Raw genomic sequence first — 24758 nt, 5'->3', positions numbered from 1 at the left:
GCAACGAAATCCAGGAATACTTAGATGCCAGTAACACCCCCCCTGCAACCATGTTTCACTAATAGCTACAGCATCATATTTCCAGGTATCAATCCATGCTCTAAGCTCATCCACCTTTCTTACAATGCTCCTAGCATTAAAATAAATGCATTTAAGAAATTCTCCACCTCTTCCTTTCTGCTTATCTCTAACAGTACAAAGAACTTTACTGTCTTCTTTTTCTTCCCTTACATCTGTTCCTACACTCTGGTTCCCCTCCCCCCTCATATCTAGTTTAAATCCACTGGAGCCTCTCTAGCAAACCTACCTGCAAGAATATTTGTCCCCCTCCAGTTCAGATGTAAACCGTCCCACTGGAACAGGTCCCACCTTCCCTGGAAAACTGCCCAATTATCTATAAATCTGAAGCCCTCCCTCCTGCACCGTGTCTTCAGCCACATGTTGATCTGCACTATCTTACTATTTCTAAACCCACCTGCACGTGGCACTGGTAGCAATCCTGAGATTGCTATCCTGGAGGTCCTGTCCTTTAACTTGGCACCTAGCTCCCTAACCTCACCTTCCAGGACCTCCTCACTCTTCCTACCCATGTCATGGGTCCCGACATGGGCCATGACATCTGGCTGTTCACCCTCCCTCTTGAGAATACTGAGAACTCGATCCAAGATACTGTGGACCCTGGCACCAGGGAGGCAACAGACCATCCGGGATTCTGGATCTCTTCCACAGAACCTCCTATCTGTCCCCCTAACTATCGAATCCCCTATCACCTGTCTCCTGACTCCTAGGGGTGACTATCTCCCTGAAACTCCTGTCTATTCCTGCCTCTGCCTCCCAAATGATCCAAAGTTCAATCAGCTCCAGCACCAGTTCCCTAACACTGTTTGTCAGGAGCTGCAGCTGGATGCACCTTTTGCAGGTGTAGTCATCAGGGACAGCTGTGCTCGCCCTGACTTCCCACATACTGCAAACGGAGCACTCAACTGCCCTAACTACTGCTTCCATTACCTACTCCGAATCTAATTAGATTAATTAAAGGAGTTTACTCGCCTTACCTCAACTGGAGTGAAGCTCGTACTCAGCCTCTGCTCGCTATTTAAATTCTCCCGCTGCCTCTTGGGCCGACTTCCACGCACTTGCACAGTTGTGCCCCATTCAAACCTCAACTCTGTCTGTTATCGCCAAAGTCTGATTGAGCCAAAGCCATCCCACTCTGCCTCAGTCCACTACAACGATGGCCGCTGTATATGGCGGTCTTTCTCTTTAAACCTTTGGCGCACTACGTCATGCGCCTGCACAGTCTAGCCTCTTTGCCGCGATCAGTTAAAAAAAACAGCTTCTCTCTGAGTTTCTTTTACCTCTTCCCTCTCCGCCTCTTGCTGTGATTTAAATGGTGAGTAAAATATCTATAGATCCTGATAGACCATTCTTCTTAGCTTTTGCAGCCACTGATGTTGCTTATGGTCTCCACTCAACCTTGGAAAGAATTCTTCAGCCTCCATGCAATCTACCTCACTGGCTACTTTATCACGGATGGTATAAAGAACCAGGCAAGCTTTGTAAAACTTGGGTATGGCATTTTCATTTAACACTTGATATATTTGAGTTTTCGAGTGACATCCTTAAACACTGCTGTGGTGTAATCCAGTGTCTTTCTTAATTTGTTTTCAATTGACTATTACAGGGGATGTGACAGGCTAACGGTGGATGAATCTCTAATCAAGTTGTTGTTGTCTCAGTCAATCACATTCCCACAATGCTGCCATCCTGGTTTCATCACATACAAGCTCAATGTGGCTTGTTGATTGTTGTATTTCAGTTTGACAAATGTTATTCCCATAGGAGTTATCTTTTCTCCGGTGTAAGTCCTAAGTTGGATATCTGCAGGCTTTAGTTCAGTATCTTTGAAATATTATTCAAACTCATACTGTGGAATAATTGAAACAGCTGAGCTGGTGTCCAATCACAAACAAGAGAAAATCTACAGATGTTGGAACTCCAAGCAACACACACAGAATGCTGGAGGAACTCAACATGGCAATGTCCAATTCCTTTTAAAGTAATTTGCTATTCACTTCTCGTATTAAGTTTTACATTGTAAATCTTAAGCCTACCGAGTTCTGTATCACTCTCATGATTATCAGATTTTTTATCAACCACAGATTATTGCTCTTTTTGAAACTGCAACTTATCTTTTTCTCTTCGCTGTGCAATCATTTCGTTTTTGTCTGCCTGATATGCTCATTGTATATGTCCTATTTCTTTGTATTTTCTGCAAGTTTCGCTTTAAGCCTGTATTGGTCTGGTGAATGTGAGTCCCTGCCACAACAGTAACACAATTCATTTGATAGGCCAGCTTCTATTTGGATGCTGCAATTTTTGTTCACTCTCACCTTTATTTCTGACTGCAACTCAATTTAATCTCTGGCTGCAGCTTCCATTGATACAGTGCTTCAATTATGAGCTGTTTTTGAATGTTGTTTTGTAAGATTCCACAATCTAAGCAATCTCTTTAAGTCCTTTACTGAACTGGTATTATTCAGACAATTTCTTCAGATCAGCCACATATAATGAAATGGACCTCCTTCCCTTCTGATTCTGCTTATGAAACCTAAAGCATTCTGCAATCAACAATGGTTTTGATTCTAAATGTTCTTATATTACATTTCATGATATTGCCCGCTCTATAAAGCTGTCTTCTTTATTGACTGGTTGCATCACAGTCTGATAAGGAACCACCAATGCCCTTGAATGGAAAATCCTACAAAAAGTAGTGGATACAGCCAGTCCATTATGTGTAAAGCCCTCCCCTCCACTGGGCACATCTGGATGGAGTGTTGTCACAGGAAAACAGCATCCATCATCAGGGACCCCTCCAACTATCCAGTTCATGCTCTGTTTTTGCTGTTGCCATCAAGAAGAAGGTACAGGAGCCTCAGGACTCTCACCACCAGGTTCAGGAACAATTATTATCCCTCAACTATGAGGGTCTTGAACCATTAGGGATAATTTAATTCAACTTCACTTGCCCCATCACTGAATTATTTCCACAACCCAGGGACTCAATTTCAAAGACTTCATCTCATGTTTTTTGATATTTATTGCTTATTTATTATTATGTTTTCTCTTTTGTATTTGTAGTTTGTTTTCTTTTACATATTAGCTGTTTGTCTGCCCTGCTGGGTGTGGCTTTTAATGGATTCTGTTATAGTTCTTGGATTTACTTAGCATGCCCATAATAAAATGGACTGTGGGTTTGTATATGGTATTATACATGTACTTTGATAATCAGTTTACTTTGAACTTTGAGATGTATTGGGTGAAAATTGACAAGAAAATTAGACAAACATACTTCTAAAGGCATTCTGTTTAGCCTGCAGAGCTCTTAAATTCCCTGCTCTACATAGGGATTAATTACCTGTGCCTTGATACTGACCCAAAATGGTTAGTTACAGATCATCTTTTGGAAGTGATCACAGAATGATCACACCTTAATAGTGTGCCATCAGAGAGTCGTTTTCAGCATAGCCTGGTAGTTAGATGCAGAGAAAGACTGCAATGCAGAACCTGCTAGTTGAGCTGAGAGTGGAGAGCTGGTGTGTACAGTTTATGTGCCCCTGAAGAATTATGATGACTTGAATTGCTGCAGCACGTTGCTCGGTTATTGTGCGTGTCAGACAAGCTGCCCGCTGTGGCCAGGGAATGAACAGATGTCCGTTGCAGGTTGTCAGGTTTTGGTATTCTGAACTGCATGCTGTAACATTTTTTGGTGGAATGTGTAATATTTCAGTTTTTTTGTGGGGTGGTGGTGCTGAAGAGATTGACAGGTAGGTAGGAAGTAGGGGCCTGTCTGTTTCTGAACTTGACTAACAGTGGATCTGAGTAAGTGTCCTGGATGCACTGTGAACTGCAGGATCAGTGTATGTTGGAATGTCAGTGTGATTACTCTGACTGAACTGCGTTAGATTTGGCCTGGGGTGGATGTATTAAATCTCTAGAGCTCATGTCTTGTACCTCATGCTCTTGTATTGCCTTCCTCCAATCTTGGTTTGCTGTGCTGCACAGTGCTATTTACAGTGAAGGTTAACCTCAGGAGAAAATTGACAAGTGGAGAGACCCTGTGCAGCGGTTAGGGCAATTGATTTACAGTGCCAGTGATCACTGATTGGAATTCGATTCCCACCATTGTAAGGAGTTTCCTCCCCCATTCCAAAGATATAGGGGTCAGGATTAGTGAACTTTGAGTATGCTATGTTGGCGATAGAAGTGTGATGACGCTTGTGGACTGGCCCAGTACAATCCCCAGACTGTGGTGATTAATACAAAGCACACATTTCACTGTATGTTTTGATGTACGTGTGACAAATAAAGCCAATCCTTGTATTTGAGTGTAAATTAATTTCTTTAGCTGTGTATGTGTTATAATGACTGACTTGCACTGTCAGTACAGTTGCTAAATCACAGCAATTCTCATTGGCTCTGTTTCACTTCTCACGTGACCTTGAAGTACATTCTAATCATATTAATGAGGTTGTGAGAGCAGTTTAGGACTCCTAATTACAGGGCAATGTGACCCTCCTTCTCTGAGAGGCTTCCTTTGACACAGGTGCTTTGTCTCACTGGGGTTTACCAATGTCATGTTTGATGTCAGTGGTGCAAGTGTAACTTTGTGTAGTCTTGATTTCTCTTTACTTGCCTTTGTTCTGCCTGTTTTTTTTAAATAAGTAGTTTCATTAGGAAATCTGCACAGGTGTAAAATTTATGCAAGTAGCCTGCACCCCCCCCCCCCCACATTATATCACTAGTTAGCAGGAGCAAGTGAATGGGTGTTACTATTAGTTAAATCAAAACTTGTGGCTGTAATGTAAATCTGAGAACATGGATTCCTGTTGCTGATAATCTGGAGGAACACTAATTGATGGAGGAGTATGAGAAAAAGGGAGGATGTTTACATGAGCAAGAGACTCTACAGTCTCAGGGCACAGCCTCAGGATAAAGTGTCATGCCTTTGGAGGAATTTCTTCAGCCACTGTGGTGAATCTGTGGAATTTGTTGCCATGGATGGCAGTGGAGGCCAAATCATTGGGTGTATTTGAGACAGAGGTGGATTGTCCTGGGGGTTAGGGCGAAAGTGAGAAATGAGCTAATGTGATTTGAGTAGAAACACTGAAACACAATGGAGGCAGGAGTAGATCATTCAGACATTTGAGCCTCTGCTATGACTCAATAAGATTATGGTTCTGCATCTCAATACTGTTGTTGTGTGAATGAAATCACCGGGGAAGAGAGAGAGTTACTGGTAGATACAAAGCAGTTTCTTTATTCGACAAAACAAGGTACAGCAGGCATAATACGGAGATGTTTTCGGTGAAAAAGTCTGCTGGCCCAATGTGAGGCTCGATATTTATTTGCTAAACAGAGGACAATTCCATATTTACAAAGTATAGACAATGCTTTCTTTTGAAGCTACATACAGACTTCACACCTTCTGATTCGCATCCATCCCACAGGCACCAGCAGCATCTGGACTGGGCTTTGAGGAATCCATTGTTCCAAATTAAATCCACAGTACATTGTCAAGGAACAGAAGACTTTGAGCCAAATCAATTTGCTATACGTAAATGACCTAAACCCAAAAATCACTCTCAAATACCACATTCCAGCTCTTTCACTATATCCTTAACTAAAGACAGGAGTGATTGCTTTTGGAAGTGTACACCACACTTTCAAATTGTCTGGAGATAGAAATAGAACTGATGTGCTGAATTACTGAAGGATTTTTATTACTCTAAGATTAATGGAAAATATTCAGTTAAAAAGCTTGAGTGGTTGGGAGATGTCTCAGAATTCCTAAATATAGTTCAGAAGAACTTTTTAGGCAGGGTTTTTAGCCAGAACCTTTTAACTCAACAACCCGGGACGTGGGGTGTGTGAGGACATTGGCAATTCTTGCTGTCAGGGAACAAAATGGGGCATGCAGAGTTTGTGTCAGTAGGAAAGCATTCTTAAAAAGTTAGCTATAGAAGGATAGTTTTGCAAATTTCTAAGTGGCAATTTTACAAAATTGTGATTTCAGAAACAGAATCAGGTTTATTATTACTGACATATGCTGTGAAACTTGTTATTTGATGGCAGCAGTAAAGTGCAATATATAACATTCTGTAAATTACAATAATAGCATTAGACTACGAGACATATGAGTGAGATTAAGCCATTCATCCCATTGGATCTTCACCACCATTCGGTCATGGCTGATGTATTATCAACCCCATTCTGCTGCCTTCTCCCCATAACCTTTGATGCCCTTACTTGTCAAGAGCCTATGAAACTCCACTTTAAACATACCCCATGACTTGGCCTCCACAGCTGTCTGAAGCAATGAATTCCACAGATTCACTACCCTCTGGTTAAAGAAATTCCTCTTCATTATGTTCTAAAGGGATGTCCTTTCTCTTCTGAGGCTGTTCCCTCTGCTCCTAGACTCCCCACTATAGGAAACATCTTCTGCATGTCCACTTTATTTAGGCCTTTCAATATTTGATAGGCTTCAATGAGATCCCTTCTCATTCTTCTGAACTTCAGCTAGTACAGAACTAGAGCCACCAAATACCCCTCATAGTTAACCCTTTCATTCCTGGACTCATTCTCATGAACCTCCGCTGGACCCTCTCCAATGCCAGCACATCCTTTATTAGATAAGGGAGCCAAAATTGCTCACAGTACTCCAAGGGCAGTGTGACCAATAAGATGTTTATGTTAAAAGGTGAAATAAGTAATGCAAAAAGAGAGCAAAATAGTGACGTAGTTCATTGACTGTTCAAAAATGGCAGAGGGGAAGAAGCTGTTCTTAAAATACCAAGACAACAACACACACAAAATGCTGGTAGAACACAGCAGGCTAGGCAGCATCTATAGGGAGAAGCGCTTTCGACGTTTCGGGCCGAGACCCTTTCTAGCTGCTAGATGCTGCCTAGCCTGCTGTGTTCTACCAGCATTTTGTGTGTGTTGTTTGAATTTCCAGCATCTGCAGATTTCCTCGTATTTGCTCTTAAAATATGGAGTGTGTGTCTTCAAGAATGTGTAAACGCGTGAGCTCTGCATCAGTTATCTTAATGAATCTGCAAAATATGCTATTACAGAGAGAAAGCAAAATATTTTAACAAATTTCCCAAGACACAAGCAAATATTCCAAAGAGTGAGAGATACAAGTGACTGCAGATACTGGGATCCAGAGCCAATAAAATAAGTTGCTTGAGGAACTTGGCAGGTCAGGCAGCATCTGTGGAGGCAAAGGGATCATGACAATGTATAAAGAGGTGAGATAGGAGCTGGCAGGACGAGCTGAGTCAGGGTTGACGGCCACATGGAGTTGAGGGGGAAGAAGGGGTAAAGAATGAGGACTCCAGGTGAAAACTGGCAGAGGAAGGTGGTGGTTAAAGGAGGGATGCTGGTAAAAGGAGCAGTGAAGGGGATGGGATCAAGTGGAGGTGGATTTTGGAATCTGTAATTTGAACATTGTACTTGAAAACCACATTTATTGCATTTTCTGTCAAAAGTTTAGTTCTGTGTCATGACTTGGGTATTTGTGTTTCAGTCGGACAAGGTGATCCAGTGCTTGTATCCGGAGGGGAAGAGATGGAGGAAATGCAACTGAACAAGGAAATCCCTGTTGAGAATGAACATGGAGAGCAGAAAGATGTCGAGAAGGGTGATGAACTGCTCATAGAGGTGGGAGTGCCAGCTGAGGAGGTGCAAGGTACTGAGGTTTGCTTCAACGTCTTCAAGTGTATGGGTCTGAAGTTTGCCTTGAAGAATGAGAAACCAGTGAGGGCAGAGCCCGTGCAGCTACTTACCGCGTCGCAGGAAGAAGCTGGTGAGGCAGGGAGAGCAGTCAGCGAGCCCAGGCAAGAAGTGGAAGGAAGTGCTGAAGCCAACAGCGAGGCTGAGGGGAGCTCACCTGAAATCCTTACTCCAGAGAAAGCTGAAGAGTGTATTGAGCAGGAAGAAACCAAAGTAATGGACACAGAGGTTATCCCAACAGCTGCGGAGCCTGCCGTAAACACATCAGACAGCCCAGTGGTGGAACGGCTGTTGAGGAGATTTTTCAGACAGGACTATTTCTCAGGACTGCGAATAAAGCAGAGTTCCATGAAGGACAAAGAGGCACCACAGATCACTGACAAGGAAGGCAAGGAGGACATTAGGAGAGAGGCGACAGAGTGTGGACCTGACGTACAGCCATCCAATTCCCAGGATGCTGCTGAAGTCTCCGTTGCTCGGTCTCCTGAAAAAAATCAAGGGGGAGAGGAGGACTTTGAAGATCTTACAGCAGAATTAGCTAGTGTCAGGGTGGCAAGCGAGGCACCTGCTGTGGGTGAGATTGTGGCATCTGAAGTAAAAGAGAATGGTGCCACTGCAGAACATTCCATGGCTGCCAGTGATTTGGAGACAGACCAGCAGATCCCCAGTGCTGGAAAACCAATGGGAGAAGCAGGAGTGGATTCTCCTGCTCCTGAAGCCCCAGCAGAGTTTCAGATTGAACACAAGAAAGCCCAGAAAAAATCTTCAGTCAGTACTTTGGACCCCGTCAGTGCTGAGTGTGAGCTTGTCTCTTCTCAAAAGCCCAACCATCAAGATAGCCCAATCAAAAACCTTCTCACAAGTGGTAGCATCAAAAAACTGACCAAGGAAGACAAAGGTGAGAAAGGGGAAGCCAGCACAGGAGCTCTCAATGATGAAGCAAAACTGCAGTCTTCAACCAAGTGGAAAGGCATCCCTGACAGCAGTAAGCCAGATGGCCCACCAGCCTTTCCGGAGAAAATGGATGAAGGAATTGTAGCAGAAGTGACAGAGTCAGACTTGTTGCCCATGGAGCAGGAGGAGGCAAATGCTGACAGTGATGGGGAGAGGAAGGAAGCCATCACTGCCTGGGCTTCCTTTAAGAAGCTAATGACACCAAAGAAGCATCCAAAAGAGCCATTGGACAATGAGAGAGGTGACCAAGCAACTGACAAGGCAAAAAGCATGACCGCTTCCACTGAGAACACAGCCTCTGAGAAGCAAGAGGAGCCCAACTCCAGCGGTGAGGAGTCAAAACTGGATCAAACTACCGAGGACCTAAAAAAGAAGGCAGACACCACTGCAGCCTGGGAAGCACTAATCTGTGTGGCATCCTCGAAGAAAAGAGTGAGAAAACAATCTGAGTCTGACCGCCAAAAGCCAAACAAAGAGTCCCAGACTACAGAGGCAAGTGATCAGGTGCAAGACCATGCTGAGGTTACAGAGGGCAGCACCTCTCAAGGCCCTGATCAGGAGCAAAGGGAAAGATCTTTGAGCTGTGCCAAGAGCCCTCTGGAAGGCGAGGCTACCAATGGGGTAATTTCCACTTGGGAATCCTTCAAGCGATTTATGTCCCCCAGGCGTAGATCAAGTTCTAAGCTGAGAGAGCGCAGGGAGGAATCTGAACCTAAGCCAGCAGCAACAGAGGCTGCTAAGGAAGAATCGTGGGCACCTCTGAAGAAACTAATACATGGGAGAAAGAAGATGAGGCCGAACACTAAGCTGCAGCAACCTCAGTCCGAGCCTGCTGGAAAAGGTGCAGCCGACACAGAGTTTGCAGGGGACAAGAGTGAAGAGGAACCCGAAACACCATCTGTGGTTCCAATTTCCGAATATGATGATGTAGACATGATGCAAACGCCAGTGACAACAGCAGAGGAAACACTTCTTGGAAGAGATGATGCCATGGTGGGGAGAGTCCTCCAAGAGGGGCAGAAAGAGGCCACACAAAATATGAACCTGTTGACTTATCCGACCATGTCCAGCTGCCAAATACAGGTTCTGCCCAGCAGCCAAGTTGACATCCCCAAGCATAAACCAGACATTTCCACAGGGGAAGGCCCAAGCAAAGAGGAGTCAGGAACCTTCATGACTGGAGTGGCAGAGTCTACACATAAAGCAGCTGAGAAGATCTTAGCAATCACGGGTCCACTTGCAGAAGGCAATACGCAGGCTACAGCCGGTGAAGCAACAGTACAGGAAATGCCTGCAGAGCTGCAGGAGGTTGCACTCAAACAGGAGATTCCCCCGACTGCCATCGACCAGGCCTTGAAACAAGATGAAGCACAAGCAGGTGAATGCCAGCATTTGCTCCCTGCAGAGCATCAAGAGGTCAAGGACAGCATCACTGCCACGACTATAAGCCAGGATGGAGCATCATTGGTAGAGGAAGTGAAGACCAGAGATATGGAAGCTGTGAGAGAGCAGACATTGGAGGCCAATCAACGGGAGGATGTTAAAGAGACTGAAGCTGTTAGGGAGCAGTCAATTAAAATTGCTGAAGGGGGAAGCAAGAGAGAGCCACAGTCGATCACACCAGTCCCGGACAAGGCAGGAGCAGAGCAAATTATTGAATACAGAAAGACCGAGATCATTACAGCTCCTGCAGCCCGGAAGGATGAATCCACGGAGGATGCAAGTCTCCAAGAAAGCCGAGTGGAACAGACTGCAGAAGCTCCAATGCTGGTGGAAAAGAATGTGGCTGAGACTGAATACTTTGAACAGACAGTGGTGAGTTTTCTGCCAGAGGAAGTGAGCCAGGTAGAGACTAGTGAGCAGAATGTTGAGGTAACACCAGCAGTGAGTGTGATCGAAGTTCTACCTGCTGAAGATACAGTTGAAATCACTGCTGAGGAAATGATGGAGACTGAGAGTCATATAGAACCCACTAAAATCACACCAACAGTGGAAGTGACTGAGGTGGTTTGTGGTGAGATGGCTGACGTTACTCCAGAGGAGATAAAGAAAGCTGTATTAAATGAAGAACCCATTGAAATCTCACCCGCTGTAGGAGTAACTGAGGCAATTTGCAGTGATGTGACCACTGAGCTCACTGCTGTGGAAGTTGCAGAGGCTGTATTGGGCGAAGAACCCATTGAAATTTCTCAAGCAGTGGAAGTGACTGAGGTGACGTGCAGAGGCATCGATGAAATCACTCCAGAAGGAGCAATTACTGTGATGCATGAAGAGTCTACAGAGATCACTCTGGCAGGAACAAGGGAGATCATAACCGGTGTGCAACCTGTTGAGATCTCTCCTCTACCTTTAACTGAGATTAGTCCTGGTAGGGAGCCCATTGATATCAATCCAACAATGGGAGTGACAGAGGTAGTATGTAGTGAAGAGACTACAGAAATCACTCCAGGCCTTGTATCCAAGACTATACCTAGTGAAGAGCCCATCAAAATCACCCCAGTGGGAGTAACTGAGGCAGTCCTGGGTGAAGTGATGACTGAACTAGATCCAATGAGAGTAACAGATGTTCCTTTGGACAAAGAGCCCACTGAAATCGTTCCAATGAGAATTACTGAAGCTCTTTGTAGTGAAGAGAAAACTGAGCACAGTGTTGCTCTTGTGCAGGAGATTGCTCCAGCTGCAATCGAGCAGGACCTGAAACCAGATGCAGCCCAAATAGGTGAACGTCAAACTCTGCCCCCGATAGAGCAACAAGTGATTGATGACAACGTGACTGCCACAACTATGAGCAAGGATGGAGCCTTATCAGTAGAGGAAGGGAAGTCTGTAAATAAGGAAGTTGTGAGAGAACAGATGCTGGCAGCCGGTCAAAGTGAAGATGATGCAGAGACAGATGCTGATAAGGAGCAATCTTTGAAAAGTGCTGAAGAGCGAGGTGAGGGAGAGCCACAGACAATCACATCAATCCCTGACAAGGCAGGAGCAGAGCAAATTATTGAATGCAGAAAGACTGAGATCATTACAGCTCCTGCAGCCAGGAAGGATGAAACAGGAATAAAGCAAGTAGGTGACACAACGTTGGATGTTGCTCAGCGGGTGGCAGTGGGAAAGACTGAAGCTGCTGCTGTGGATAACTCAGAAAATGCTCAAGAGATGCGAGTGGAAAAGGCATTGGCTGAATCCACAGAAGTTGCAAGTCTCCAAGAAAGCCGAGTGGAACGGAGTGTGGAAACTCCAATGCTGGTGGAAAAGAATGTGGCTGAGACAGAGTACTTTGAAGAGAGCGGAGTGAGTTTTCTGCCAAAGGAAGTGAGTCAGATAAAGATTAGTGAGCAGAATGTTGAGGTAACACCAGCAGTGAGCATGATCGAAGTTCTACCTGCTGAAGATACGGTTGAAATCACTGCTGAGGAAATGATGGAGACTGAGAGTCATATAGAACCCACTAAAATCACACCAACAGTGGAAGTGACTGAGGTGGAGTGTGGAGAGATGGCTGATGTTACTCCAGAGGGAATAAAGGAGGCTTTATTAGGTGAGGAACCCATTGAAATGTCACCCGCTGTAGGAGTAACTGAGGCAATTTGCAGTGATGTGACTACTGAGCTCACTGTTGCGGAAGTTGCAGAGGCTGTATTGGGCGAAGAACCCATTGAAATTTCTCAAGCAGTGGAAGTGACTGGGGTGATGTGCAGAGGAATTGATGAAATCACTCCAGAAGGAGCAATTACTGTGATGCATGAAGAGTCTACGGAGATCACTCTGGCAGGAACAAGGGAGATCACAACCACTGTGCAACCTGTTGAGATCTCTCCTCTGCCTTTAACTGAGATTAGTCCTGGTAAGGAGCCCATTGATAACAATCCAACAATGGGAGTGACAGAGGTAGTATGTAGTGAAGAGACTACAGAAATCACTCCAGGCCTTGTATCCAAGACTATACCTAGTGAAGAGCCCATCAAAATCACCCCAGTGGGAGTAACTGAGGCAGTCCTGGGTGAAGTGATGACTGAACTAGATCCAATGAGAGTAACAGACGTTCCTTTGGACAAAGAGCCCACTGAAATCATTCCAATGAGAATTACTGAAGCTCTTTGTAGTGAAGAGAAAACTGAGCACAGTGTTGCTCTTGTGCAGGAGATTGCTCCAGCTGCAATCGAGCAGGACCTGAAACCAGATGCAGCCCAAATAGGTGAACGTAAACCTCTTCTCCCGGTAGAGTGTCAAGTGGTTGATGAGAATGTGTCTATCACAACCATAAGCAAGGGTGGAGCCTTATCGGTAGAGGAAGAGAAGAATGGAAATATGGAAGTTGATAGAGGGCAGGCTTTGACAGTCAGTAAAAGGGAGAATGTTGAAGAGACAGAAGCTGTTGGGGAACAGTCTGTCAAAATTGCTGAAAAGGGAGATGAGAGAGAACCACAGACAATCACACTAGTCCCTGACAAGGCAGGAGCAGAGCAAATTATTGAATGCAGAAAGACCGAGATCATTACAGCTCCTGCAGCCAGGAAGGATGAAACGGCAATAAAGCAAGTAGTTGACACAACATTGGATGTTGCTCAGCGGGTGGCAGTGGGAAAGATTGAAGCTGTTGCTGTGGATGACTCTGAAAATGCTCAAGAGATGCGAGTGGAAAAGGCGTTGGCTGAATCCACGGAGGTTGCAAGTCTCCAAGAAAGCAGAGTGGAACGGAGTGTGGAAACTCCAATGCCGGTGGAAAAGAGTGTGGCTGAGACTGAGTACTTTGAAGACAGAGTGAGTTTTCTGCCAGAGGAAGTGAGCCAGGTAGAGACTAGTGAGCAGAATGTTGAGGTAACACCAGCAGTGAGCGTGATCGAAGTTCTATCCGCTAAAGATACAGTTGAAATCATTGCTGAGGAAATGATGGAGACTGAAAATCATATAGAACCCACTAAAATCACATCAGAAGTGGGAGTGACTGAGGTGGTGTGTGGTGAGATGACTGGCATCACTCCAGAGGGAATAAAGGAGGCTCTATTAGGTGAGGAACCCATTAAAGTCTCACCCGCTGTAGGAGTAACTGAGGCAGTTTGCAGTGATGTGACCACTGAGCTCACTGGTGTGGAAGATGCAAAGGCTGCATTGGGTGAAGAGCCCATTGAAATTTCTCAGGTGGTGAAAGTGACTGAGGTGACGTGCAGAGAAATTGATGAAATCACTCCAGAAGGAGCAACAGCTGTGGTGTGCAATGAAGAGATGGCAGAGATCACTTCAGTAGGAGTAAGGGAGATTATACCTGGCGAGCAACCTGTTGGGATTGCTCCTCTGTATTTAACCGAGATAGTAGCTGTTGAGAATACCATTGGCATCACACCTATGATAGGAAAGACAGAAATGGGAGAGACATGGGAAGAGCCCACTGAAAAGCCTATTAAAATTACTCCAACAGTGGGAATGATGGAAGCTGTGTGTGGTGAAGAGTTCACAGAACTGACTCCATTAGAAGAAGCTATGGTTAAAACCAGTGAAGAACAGCATGAGGTTGTTTCTGTGGGAGTGACTGAGGGAGGTGGTGAGAAGGCCATGGAACCTGTCACAGTGGTGCACAGTGAAGTGGTTGCCACTGCTTCATTGGAGGTGGGAGTAGAAGAGAGCACGTATGAACACAAAGAAGGTGAAATTCCACAGCAAGAAGAAAGTGAGAGATCTAAAGACAATGTACAAAAGGTGATGGACTCTGAAGTAGAGAAGCAGTTCTCCACTGCTGTGATTGTACAACAGGATATGGGAACTGAGAATTTGGATAACATAGTACGTGATGAGCCTGTTGAAAGCCCTGAACAGCAGAGAACTCAGAAAGCTGCCTTTGATTCTTTGAGTTCAGCAACACAAATTCTACAGTCCATTACCACTGAGGGAGGAAGCAAAGAAAAAGACGAAGCCGCTGCAGTTAAAGGTGAGGTGAAAAGTGAAACTGTTTCTGATGAGCTTAAAGGCGCTGTCTTGGTGCAGCCTGCTGCATTGGTCACAGCGCCCAGAGATGAGGGAGAAACTTCTCCAAGAGAGCACCCTGAAAAATCAGTCATGGAAACTGCTGAAACCCAAGCTGGCGAGGTGTTGGCAGCCAAACAAGTTGAAACAGGAGGAGCTTGTGTTACCAGTGAGTTACCAAGCACAGCCACTGAAGATGAAGGTGTGAGTGCTGAGCAAAATATGTCACAGATTGAGTCGGCAGAGGAAGTGGAGTGCAAGCTGGCCTCAAAGGAAAAGGACAAACCAATACTAGATGAATCCATGAAAAAGATTACACTTGTGCAGGTTGACCAGCTGACTGCAACAAGTCAAGGTGATCAAAGTGTGCCCAATTCTAAACTGTGTCAACATATCGAGGGTGCAGCTGGGCCGCAAGACGGTGTGGAGTTAAAGAGCCCCTCAGCTGCTCCACTTGTCGAGGAGCAAGCACTCACATTGTTGGCGCCACAAAGTCTGGTTGGGCTTACCGAAACAAAACATGAAGACACTAAAACATGTACAACTTTGGAAAGTGTTTCTGATGTAAAACTGTGTTCTGCCTTTGTTAATGAATGTCAAGCCAGACAGAACAAGACAGTGCCCCCAATGGAGGATCTTTCTGTAGTTGGGATTTCGGAGTCCTGTGAAGAGGCTATCCTTGTAACTGCATCTTCTGTGGAGGAGGTAATCAGTGCAGAGGTTGTAACAACTGTAGAAACTGCAAGCAAAGTAGATACAGGCCACATTGCTGATAATTCTGGAACAGGCTTGATAACTAATGTACAAAAGGCAGAGAGCTGCAGAAGAGTGCAACTTGAAGATCAGCCAGTAGAATGCAAAGTCAAAGAAACTATTATTCAGAAAAAGAAGTGTCTGGAAACTCAGATCGAAATAGAAGTGAGTCAAACACAGGTATTTGAACAGCAGAGCACACATGCTGCTCAGGGTCTCATTCAAGACGCTCTGGCATTAAGTCAGCTACAGGGACAAGATAGTACGAAGGAAGAGGAGAACTTATTTACACTACAAAAGAATATGGCAGTCAATCAGGAATTGGAAACTTTTTTAAGTCAAGATATTGAAAGAAAAGAGAAAGTGTTGATGCAGTCAGCTGAGATGATGTTAACGACAACTGTGAGCAGTGGTCAAGAACCAACTGAGACCGAAACTCTTGCATCAATGCATAGTGAATCAACTGACAGTGGTTCAGGCAAATCTTCACTGTCGTCAGAAGCAACCAAAGCTGAATGTAGCCTATCACTAGATCAGAGTGAAACCACACATCCATCTATGGAAGTGACTGAGCAAACCCAACTCGTGACAATCCAAACTTTAATCCATGGAGGATTAGTAAATGAAAGTCTGGAACAAAATGAGGTAAAGTGAAGCCTGACTATTGTATTGTGGCAAATAGTCTTTAATGCATTTCAGTTCCATATTTGCACACTTGTAATTATTTCAGTAAGTGATACTTTGGCATAATTTCAAATTACCTGAATGAATTGCAAATTAAACTCCAATGTTAAGTTCAGTGTTGGAGTTAAATGAAATTTCTAGAGACTTGGGATCTTTGATCATTTAAAATTTAGCCTGTTGCTAGTCTTTTCCATTGCATTAGGATATTCCAGAGAACACAGTAGCTGGTTAATATGCATTTATATGCCTAAATATTTTAATGTTTTTAACCCAGTGTATATGAACTTTGGTGTTGGAGATATGTACCATAAAAGCAACAGATGAATGACCAAATACTTTAGTTGGAGTGATAAATATTGGCTACATTGGAGCGATAGCTGCCCTTTGAACAGTGCCTTTACCCTTTGAACAATGCCTTTACATTTATCAGTGAGAACAAGTGAACCTTCTGTTTATCACCTGATCTGGAGAACACACATAAAACACTTCTGCACTGGAATGTCAATCTGGATAATGTTGTGAATAAGTTTAGAACATAGAACTTTGGCCCACGATGTTGTGTCAACTTTTTAACCTATTCCAAGATCAATCTAATGCTTCCCTCACACATATCTCTCCTTTTTTCTTTCATCCATGTGTCTAAGAGTGGAAGAGCACTTCCGGGTTTTCACGATTCATGGTTGGTCGAATTCGCATATGCGGAATCCACAGATAAGGAGGGCCGACTGTATCTGAAAAACATTTTGAATTCTCTTTTATATTATAGCCATATTTCATCTTTTCTCTCCTTACGGAGTTTTTAGTTGCCTTCTGTTTGTTGTTAAAAGCATCCCAATAGTGTAGCTTCCCACTAATTTTGCTATATTATATTCCTTCTCTTTTGCTTTTATACTGTTCTGTGACTTCCCTTGTTAGCCACGTTTGATTATTATTCCTTTATAATACTTCATCTTTGGGATGTATCTTTCCTGAACCTTCCAAATTTCCCCCAGAAACACCACCCTTTGATATCTGCCATCATTCCTGCTGGTGTCCCTTTCCAATCATCTTTGGCCAGCTCCTCTCTCATGCCTCTGCAGTTCCCTTTACTCCATTAGAATACTAATACATTCAACTTTATCTTTGTCTCACATTGCAGGGTGAATTCTATCATATTATGATCACTGCCATCTAAGGGTACTTTTACCTTATGTTTCCTAATCAAATCTGGGTCATTACATAACACAGTGCAGAATTTCCATTCTCCTAGTGGGTTCAACCACAAGCCACTCTAAAAAGCCATCTCGTAGACATTGTACAAATTCCCTTTCCTGAGGTCCAGCACCAACCAGATTTTCTCATACTACCTGTATATTGAAATCCCCCATGATTATCACAATATTGTCCTTTTTATATGCCTTTTCTATTCCTGTTGTAATTTGTAGCCTACATCCTGTCTACTGTTTGGAGGCCTGTATACAACTTCCAACAGGGTCTTTTTGCCCTTGCAGTTTCTTAACTCTACCCACAAGGAGTAGGATCCTATGATCTTCTGATCCTATGTCATCAACTTCCAAGGATTTGATTTCATGTTTCGCCAATAGAAACACCCCATCCCCTCTGCCCAGCTGCCTGTCCTTTTGATACACTGTGCACCCTTGGATATTAAGCTCCCAACATAGAGAAGTACAGCACAGAAATAGGCTCTTTGTCCCATCTAGACCATGTGGGTTTGGTTTTAACACTTAAGAGAATTTGGGTAAGTACATGGATGAAAGGGGTACCAACATTCTATGTGGTCCACGTGCAAGTTGCTTGGGACTAGGTAGAATAATTGTTTGGCAGGGACTAGACAGCCCAAATGGCCTGTTTCTGTACTGTAATTCAATTGGACTCTGACATTATGCTATTCACAACATTACCAATGTTCGTGTCATCTACAAACTTGCATGCTAACCCACCCTTCCATTTCCTCAACCAAGTCATTTATAAAAATCACAAAGTACAGGAGTTTTTGGAGCGCTACACTGGACAGGAGACGCTCCACCTATTACTGCTGTCTGCCTTCCTTTGGGCATGCCAATTCTGAATTCAGATAGCCAAGTTTCCCTGGATCAAATACCTCCTGACTTTCTCAATGCACCTTCTGCCTTACCATATACCACTTTCACTGCTCTACTTCATCAATATGTTTTATCACTTCCTCACAAAATTCAATCAAGCTTGTGAGACACACCGTGCCCCTTACAAAGCTGTGCTGGTGATCCCTAATCAGATTTTGCTTCTCCAAACACTCATAAATCCCACCTCTACTAATCCTCTCCAGTAGCAGCACAATGAGTTTAAGGCAAGAGTCTTGGAAAAAACTATTTGTCCCTCCCATAACAATCTGAGTGGTTGTTCCTGTACAGTACTGATCAAATGTATCATAGCTATGGGTACTGTTCCTTAGCAGAGATTAGAGTGAAACATCGCCTATTATTTCTCCTCTTCATCCATTTGAATGAGTGTCAAACATAAACGTGCTATAGAGTCTTATTTGACCCAGCAGTGAAAGCTGCTGTGAGAAATTAAATACAACTACGTGAAACTAATGTGTGCATGTGGGTGCATTTGCAGATCTCCGACCAGTTGTGAGAAACAAAATGTGAAGGCGTGGAGACTTGCAGAATTAAGATTTACTATGACAAGACCGAGTATCACTGTCAAGACAATCCTGAATCAGTTCAAGGACATGGTCTGCACTATTATGTAACCTTGTATTAATTATATAACATTCTGATTTGACAATAAATGCATTGTGTCTTGTTGAAGCAATGCTGCTTCTCTGCAATCTGCACTTTGCATGTGGGGAAGGAAAGTGTAATCTGAACATTCTGGGAATGGCTGCTGTATTTGTTCACAGAACTAAGATGAAAGACACCTTGTGTTATTTAATGTGTAAGTTAATTCCAAAAGTATCCAGAAATACTAGTGTCCTCATCAATCTGATTAGAAAACAATGGAATATTTTAAAGTCCATTCTTAAAATGTGTCTAAAAGTTGTTCTGATGCTTACCAAAGTAATCCAATGTTGAACAAACATCTTTGCATTGGATATAGACTGAAATGACACACAGTGGCATGTGCTCAAAGGTGATCTGACTTGGGATTTTGAAATCCTATGGAGAGTAGCATATTGTTTAGAGTTGATAAGCCATGCAGTGTGTTTGAACCAAGTTTGTAGTTTTACTAAATCTATCACCACTGAACTGTCATTGTCTAAGGGAGTTGAATTTTGGCAGAGGCCAGACTCATCAGAAAGCTTGCTTCACTATGAAATGGAGATCCATTTTATTGGGTTAATAGTTGCGGTTTATTTGGACTGCCTTGACAACTTCCTAAGATGTGCCTTAGTATTGTGTATTATTAATGCTCAACATTTCATTGATCTTTCCTCTATCTTTGTGAATACCTCAGCCCCCTATAAAACACGCCACCTATTACTAAGGCAATGTTGGGAATTGATTGTTCAAGCTGGATAGTCCTTCCAGCTTACTTTCTTACCCTTTTGACAGAGCAACTCCCAAGACACTTCCAGTCTTGTTTGTGATATTTTACGGTATGCCATTAGGTTAACAGGGCAAATGTTGTACACACATTTACTGCATTTCATTAACCAGGCAGGAGCCACAATTCATATTACTACTGCAGTGTTTTTATAACTGAATGTGAAATTGATATTTGTACAGATTGTATTTCCCATTTGCCTAAGCCATATTGGAATACTTATACAAATAAAATAATATTAGGATTAACATTTTTGTGGTTACTGTACTGAACGGGGTCTGGTTCTGTGTTCAAGTGCCTAATAATGATTCTTCATAGAAAGTAAGTTGCACTATTGCTCTAATTTTATTTAATCATGCACTACTCCCAATGACTTTGGTGGGAGGAGGAGAGAATGGGATGGATCTCTTTCTTGAATGGGGCATAGTCAAAGATTCCTACTTGTAATGTTGCAGTTTTACTTTATTGCAGAATATTTTCTGCTTTCATTTAAGGTACTGCAGCAAGTCAGATATGACAGCTGTGTTGTGCTTTAACTGTTCTGATTCAGTCTTGTAAACATTCAAATGTCTCCCCTTAAAGTCTCGTATAACATAATTTTAAAGCCTGAATAAGCCACCTTCAATTATTTTGAGTTATTTCTACAATCTCAATTTCAATTCTCCCTTTAGCAAATGTGAGTACTTGATGTCCCCTAAGTTGAATGATGCAGGTCATGTCTATAGCAGTTACTTTGTAGAGTTATGCAGTACATAGCATTTTCCTATCCCTATGGCCTTGCAAATTATTTCTTTACTTATCCAGTTGCCTTGTTGAACATTAGTTACAGCTGCTCCACTTCTGTTCTGTTGATCTTTAAGCCTCTTTATCCCATAACAATTAACTCTCCAAGAGGGAAATTTCTGTGGTCTTGCATATTTTCAACTTGTGTAATAACTTTGAGGGATCTATGAACATGAACTCCAAGATTTCGCAGCTCCTCTGCCAAGAATCCTGCTTTTAACCCTATATCCTGCCTTCAAGTTCAACCTTAAAAGTGTATCGCTTCACACTTTTATGGACTGCATTCCATCAGCTACTTCTCAGCTCAGCTCTGCTTCCTATTAATGTCCCACTGTAAACCTATGACAACCTTCTACACTTACCTTTGGGTCATCTGCAAAACTTACAAACCCACCCCTCCACTTCCTCATTCAAGTCATTTATAAAAATCATGAAGAACAGTGATCCCAGAACCAATAGGACATCACTGACCTCCGGCAGAACACGCTCTATCTACCCCAACCCTTCAGCTTCTGTAGGGAAGCCAATTCTAAATCCACTCAGCCACATTTCACTGATTCCCATGCTCCTTGACTTTCTGAATGGAAAACTTTGAGCGCCTTATTAAAATCCATATATGCCACATCCACTAACCTTCCTTCATTTATTTGTTTTGTCACTACCTCAAAGAATTCAATCAGACACATGAGGCAAAGCCTGCCCCTCAAAACGCTATGCTGACTATCCCTGATCTGACTACGCTTCTCCAAATGCTCATAAATCCTGCCTTGAAGAATCTTATTAAGTAATTTGCTCACATGCACTATATCCCATCCAGCCCTGGTGACTTACCCAATGTTTTTCAGAAGTTCCAGCACATCAGAGCCAAATGGCTTGTTTCTGCTCCTATATCTTAATGTCAATATGTTCCAGCATATTAACCTGTTCTCCGCTCTCACATTAATCAAGGTCACTCTGGTGAATACTGAAGCAAGGTATTCATTATGGACAATCCCCCTCTCCTCTGACTCCAGACACATTTCCTCTTTTATCCCTGATCGGTCCTACCCTCACTTTAGTCATCCTCCTCTTCACATATTTGTAGAATGCCTCTGGATTGACTTAATCCTAATCACTAAGGCCTTCTCATGGCACCGTTTAGCTCTCCTAAGACCTTCTAAAGCTCCATCCAAGCTACCTTATGATGGTCAAGTGCACTGTCTGACCCTTGCTTCCTTCTTAGATATTCAACCTTTCCCCAGTCCTCTAGTCCATCCTTGTAAATTTTTACTGCACTCTTTCCATCTTATTGATATCTTCCCTGTAGGCAGATGATCAGAACAGCACACAATACTCCAAATTAGGCTTCACCAACACCTTAACCAACTTCAGCATAACATCCCAGCTCCTGCATTCAATATGTTGATTTATGAAGGCCATTGTGCCAAAAGCTCTCTTTACAACACTGTAACACATGGCGACACCTTCAAAGAATTATGAAACTGCATTCCCAGATCCCTCTGTTCTTTGCACTCCTCAGCCTTACCGCTTACCATGCAAAACCTACCCTGGTTTTTCCTCTTAAAGGCAAAGACAGATGGAGGTTCTAAGTAAGTAATAAAGTTTTTAGTAAGTGTTTTTGGTAGTGTATAGCAAGTATGCTGAGCATGAGCAGTGGTATCTTCTTTGTGTGAGATGCGGGCACTCTGGGAGACCTCCAGTTTCCTTCATAAGTACATCAGCACAAAGTGCATCAAGTTGCAACTCCTTCGAGACTATGTAAAGGAACTGGAGCTGCAGCTTGATGACCTTCGGCTCATACAGGAGAATGAGGAGGTAATGGATAGGTGCAACAGGGAGGTAGTTACCCTTAAGTTGCAGGAGGCAATACCCCATGTGACTGTCAGGAGAGGGAAAGGGAAAAGGCAGCTACTGCAGAGCACCCTGTGGTCAATCCCCTTTATACTATAGGTATAATGCTTTGCATATTGTTGGGTGGGGCAACCTACCAGGGGAAACTACAGCGATCAGATCTCTGGCACCGAGTCTGGCTATGTGGCTCAGAAGACAATACTGCTCTCCAATGTTCGCTCCCTGGAAAACAAACTGGATTACCTTTGTCAGCAACTGATCCAGCACAAGATGAGGAACTGCTGTGTGCTATTCTTACAGAATCATGGCTCAAGAACAATATTCCATGCAGCATCAACCTTCAGGCCATGCCATTCGGGGACTTGTGCTAATAGTATTTTGTGACTGTATTGTGCTTTATTGTAAGCTTGTGCTGCACCATTACTAATGTGCTGTATTGTAACTGTGTACTGTCTTTTCCTCCTTGGTTCCAGAGGAACAATGTTTAATTTAGCTGTATACATCTGTAAGGTTGAATGACAATAAACTTGAACTTGACATGGACCACAACCACTGGCTGCTCTCTTTCCCACTTAAGAATGCTTTGGACTTGATCCAAGATGTCCCTGTCCCTAACAAAATACCATCTGGTAATCTCAATTTTGTCCACTAAACCTCCTGTCCATTCCTATAACCACTGAATCCCCTATCACTACTGCTTGCCTCTTTTCACCCTTTCCCTTCTGAGTCATAGAACCAAACTCAGTGCAAAGACATGACAGACAGACATACTTTATTGATCCCGAGGGAAATTGGGTTTTGTTACAGTCGCACCAACCAAGAATAGTGTAGCAATATAAAACCATAAGTAATTAAATAATACTAAGTTAATCATGCCAAGTGGAAATAAGTCCAGGACCAGCCTATTGGCTCAGGGTGTCTGACACTCTGAGGGAGGAGTTGTGAAGTTTGATGGCCACAGGCAGGAATGACTTCCTATGACGCTCAGTGTTGCATCTCGGTAGAATGATTCTCTGGCTGAATGTACTCCTGTGCCTAACCAGTACATTATGAAGTGGATGGGAGACATTGTTCAAGATGGCACCACCGTCAGAGAGTCCAGTTCCACCCCCACATCATCACTGGCCTTGCTGGTGATTCTTTTGGTGTCTGCTACCCTCAGCCTGCTGCCCCAGCACACAACAGCAAACATGATAGCACTGGCCACCACAGACTCGTAGAACATCCTCAGCATCGTCCCGCAGATGTTAAAGGACCTCAGTCTCCTCAGGAAGTAGACGGCTCAGACCCTTCTTGTAGACAGCCTCAAGTGTTCTTTGACCAGTCCAATTTATTGTCAATTCATATCCCCAGGTACTTGTAATCCTCCACCATGTCCACAATGACCCCTTGGATGGAAACAGGGGTCACCGGTGCCTTAGCCCTCCTCAGGTCCGTCTTTTTCACATTAAGCTGCAGATGATTCTGCTCACACCATGTGACGAAGTTTCCCACCATACCCCCGTACTCAGCCTTATCTCCCTTGCTGATGCATCCAACTATGGCAGAATCATCAGAAAACTTCTGAAGATGGCAAGACTCCGTGCAGTAGTTGAAGTCTGAGGTGTAGATGGTGAAGAGAAAGGGAGACAGGACAGTCCCCTGTGGAGCCCCAGTGCTGCTGACCACTCTGTCTGACACACAGTGTTGCAAGTGCATGTACTGTGGTCTGCCGGTCAGGTAATCAATAATCCATGACTCCAGGGAAGCATCCATCCGCATCACTGTCAGCTTCTCACCCAGCAGAGCAAGGCGGATGATGTTGAATGCACTGGAGAAGTAAAAAAACATGACCCTCACAGTGCTCGCTGGCTTGTCCAGGTGGACGTAGACAAGGTTCAGCAGGTAGACGATGGCATCCTCAACTCCTAGTCGGGGCTGGTAGGCGAACTGGAGGGGGTCTAAGTGTGACCACTGTGGCTTTCCTCTGCAAAGTCACCCCACCCAACAGTATCCAAAGTGGTAAAAATTTTATTGGGGGAAATGAGCACAAGGGTACCCTGCACTGGCTGCCTATCCCCTTTCTCTTTCCTGATGGTCATCTGTGTCCTACACCTTAGGTCTACCTCCCAGTATCGCCTGTCAATCGATCCCCTCAGTCTCCCGAATGATCTGGAATTCTTCCAGCTCCAGTTGTAAGAACTTGCAGCTCTCCCTGCCTTCCCATATCCTTCAAGACAAGCAATTCACCAATAACAAAGGAAAAAAAAGTTACCCCAAATCTATCTTGAGCCTTCGCCTCCCTTTGCTGGAGCCTCTACGAGCCAAAGCCTCAATTCTCCATGCTAACACTGCCTACTCCGCTTAAACCTAACTTGTTTTTCATCCATCCAATAAAATTGTCACTAATCTGATTCAATTGCAAGTTTTCGCAAATTTTATTTTTTTAAAATAGGGATCTAAGCATTGAC

At 43.7% G+C, this 24758-nt stretch overlaps 1 protein-coding gene across 1 annotated transcript in view; it reads left to right on the top strand.

The window, feature by feature from the left end:
- Nucleotides 1-22851, top strand: part of LOC132403085 (A-kinase anchor protein 12-like) — an 80090-nt gene extending 57239 nt beyond the window's left edge. The window contains exons 3-4 of the mRNA XM_059986364.1: nt 7595-16107; nt 18745-22851. Coding sequence (XP_059842347.1) covers nt 7595-16107; nt 18745-18762 — 8531 coding nt within the window. The 3' untranslated portion in view covers nt 18763-22851. The remainder of the gene's footprint in view (nt 1-7594; nt 16108-18744) is intronic.
- The last annotated feature ends 1907 nt before the right edge of the window (nt 22852-24758 follow it).

Source organism: Hypanus sabinus, chromosome 12 (genome assembly GCF_030144855.1).
Source record: "Hypanus sabinus isolate sHypSab1 chromosome 12, sHypSab1.hap1, whole genome shotgun sequence".
Taxonomy (NCBI): domain Eukaryota; kingdom Metazoa; phylum Chordata; class Chondrichthyes; order Myliobatiformes; family Dasyatidae; genus Hypanus; species Hypanus sabinus.
Note: the sequence above shows the minus strand (reverse complement) of the source record. Positions and strands in the feature narration are given on the sequence as shown.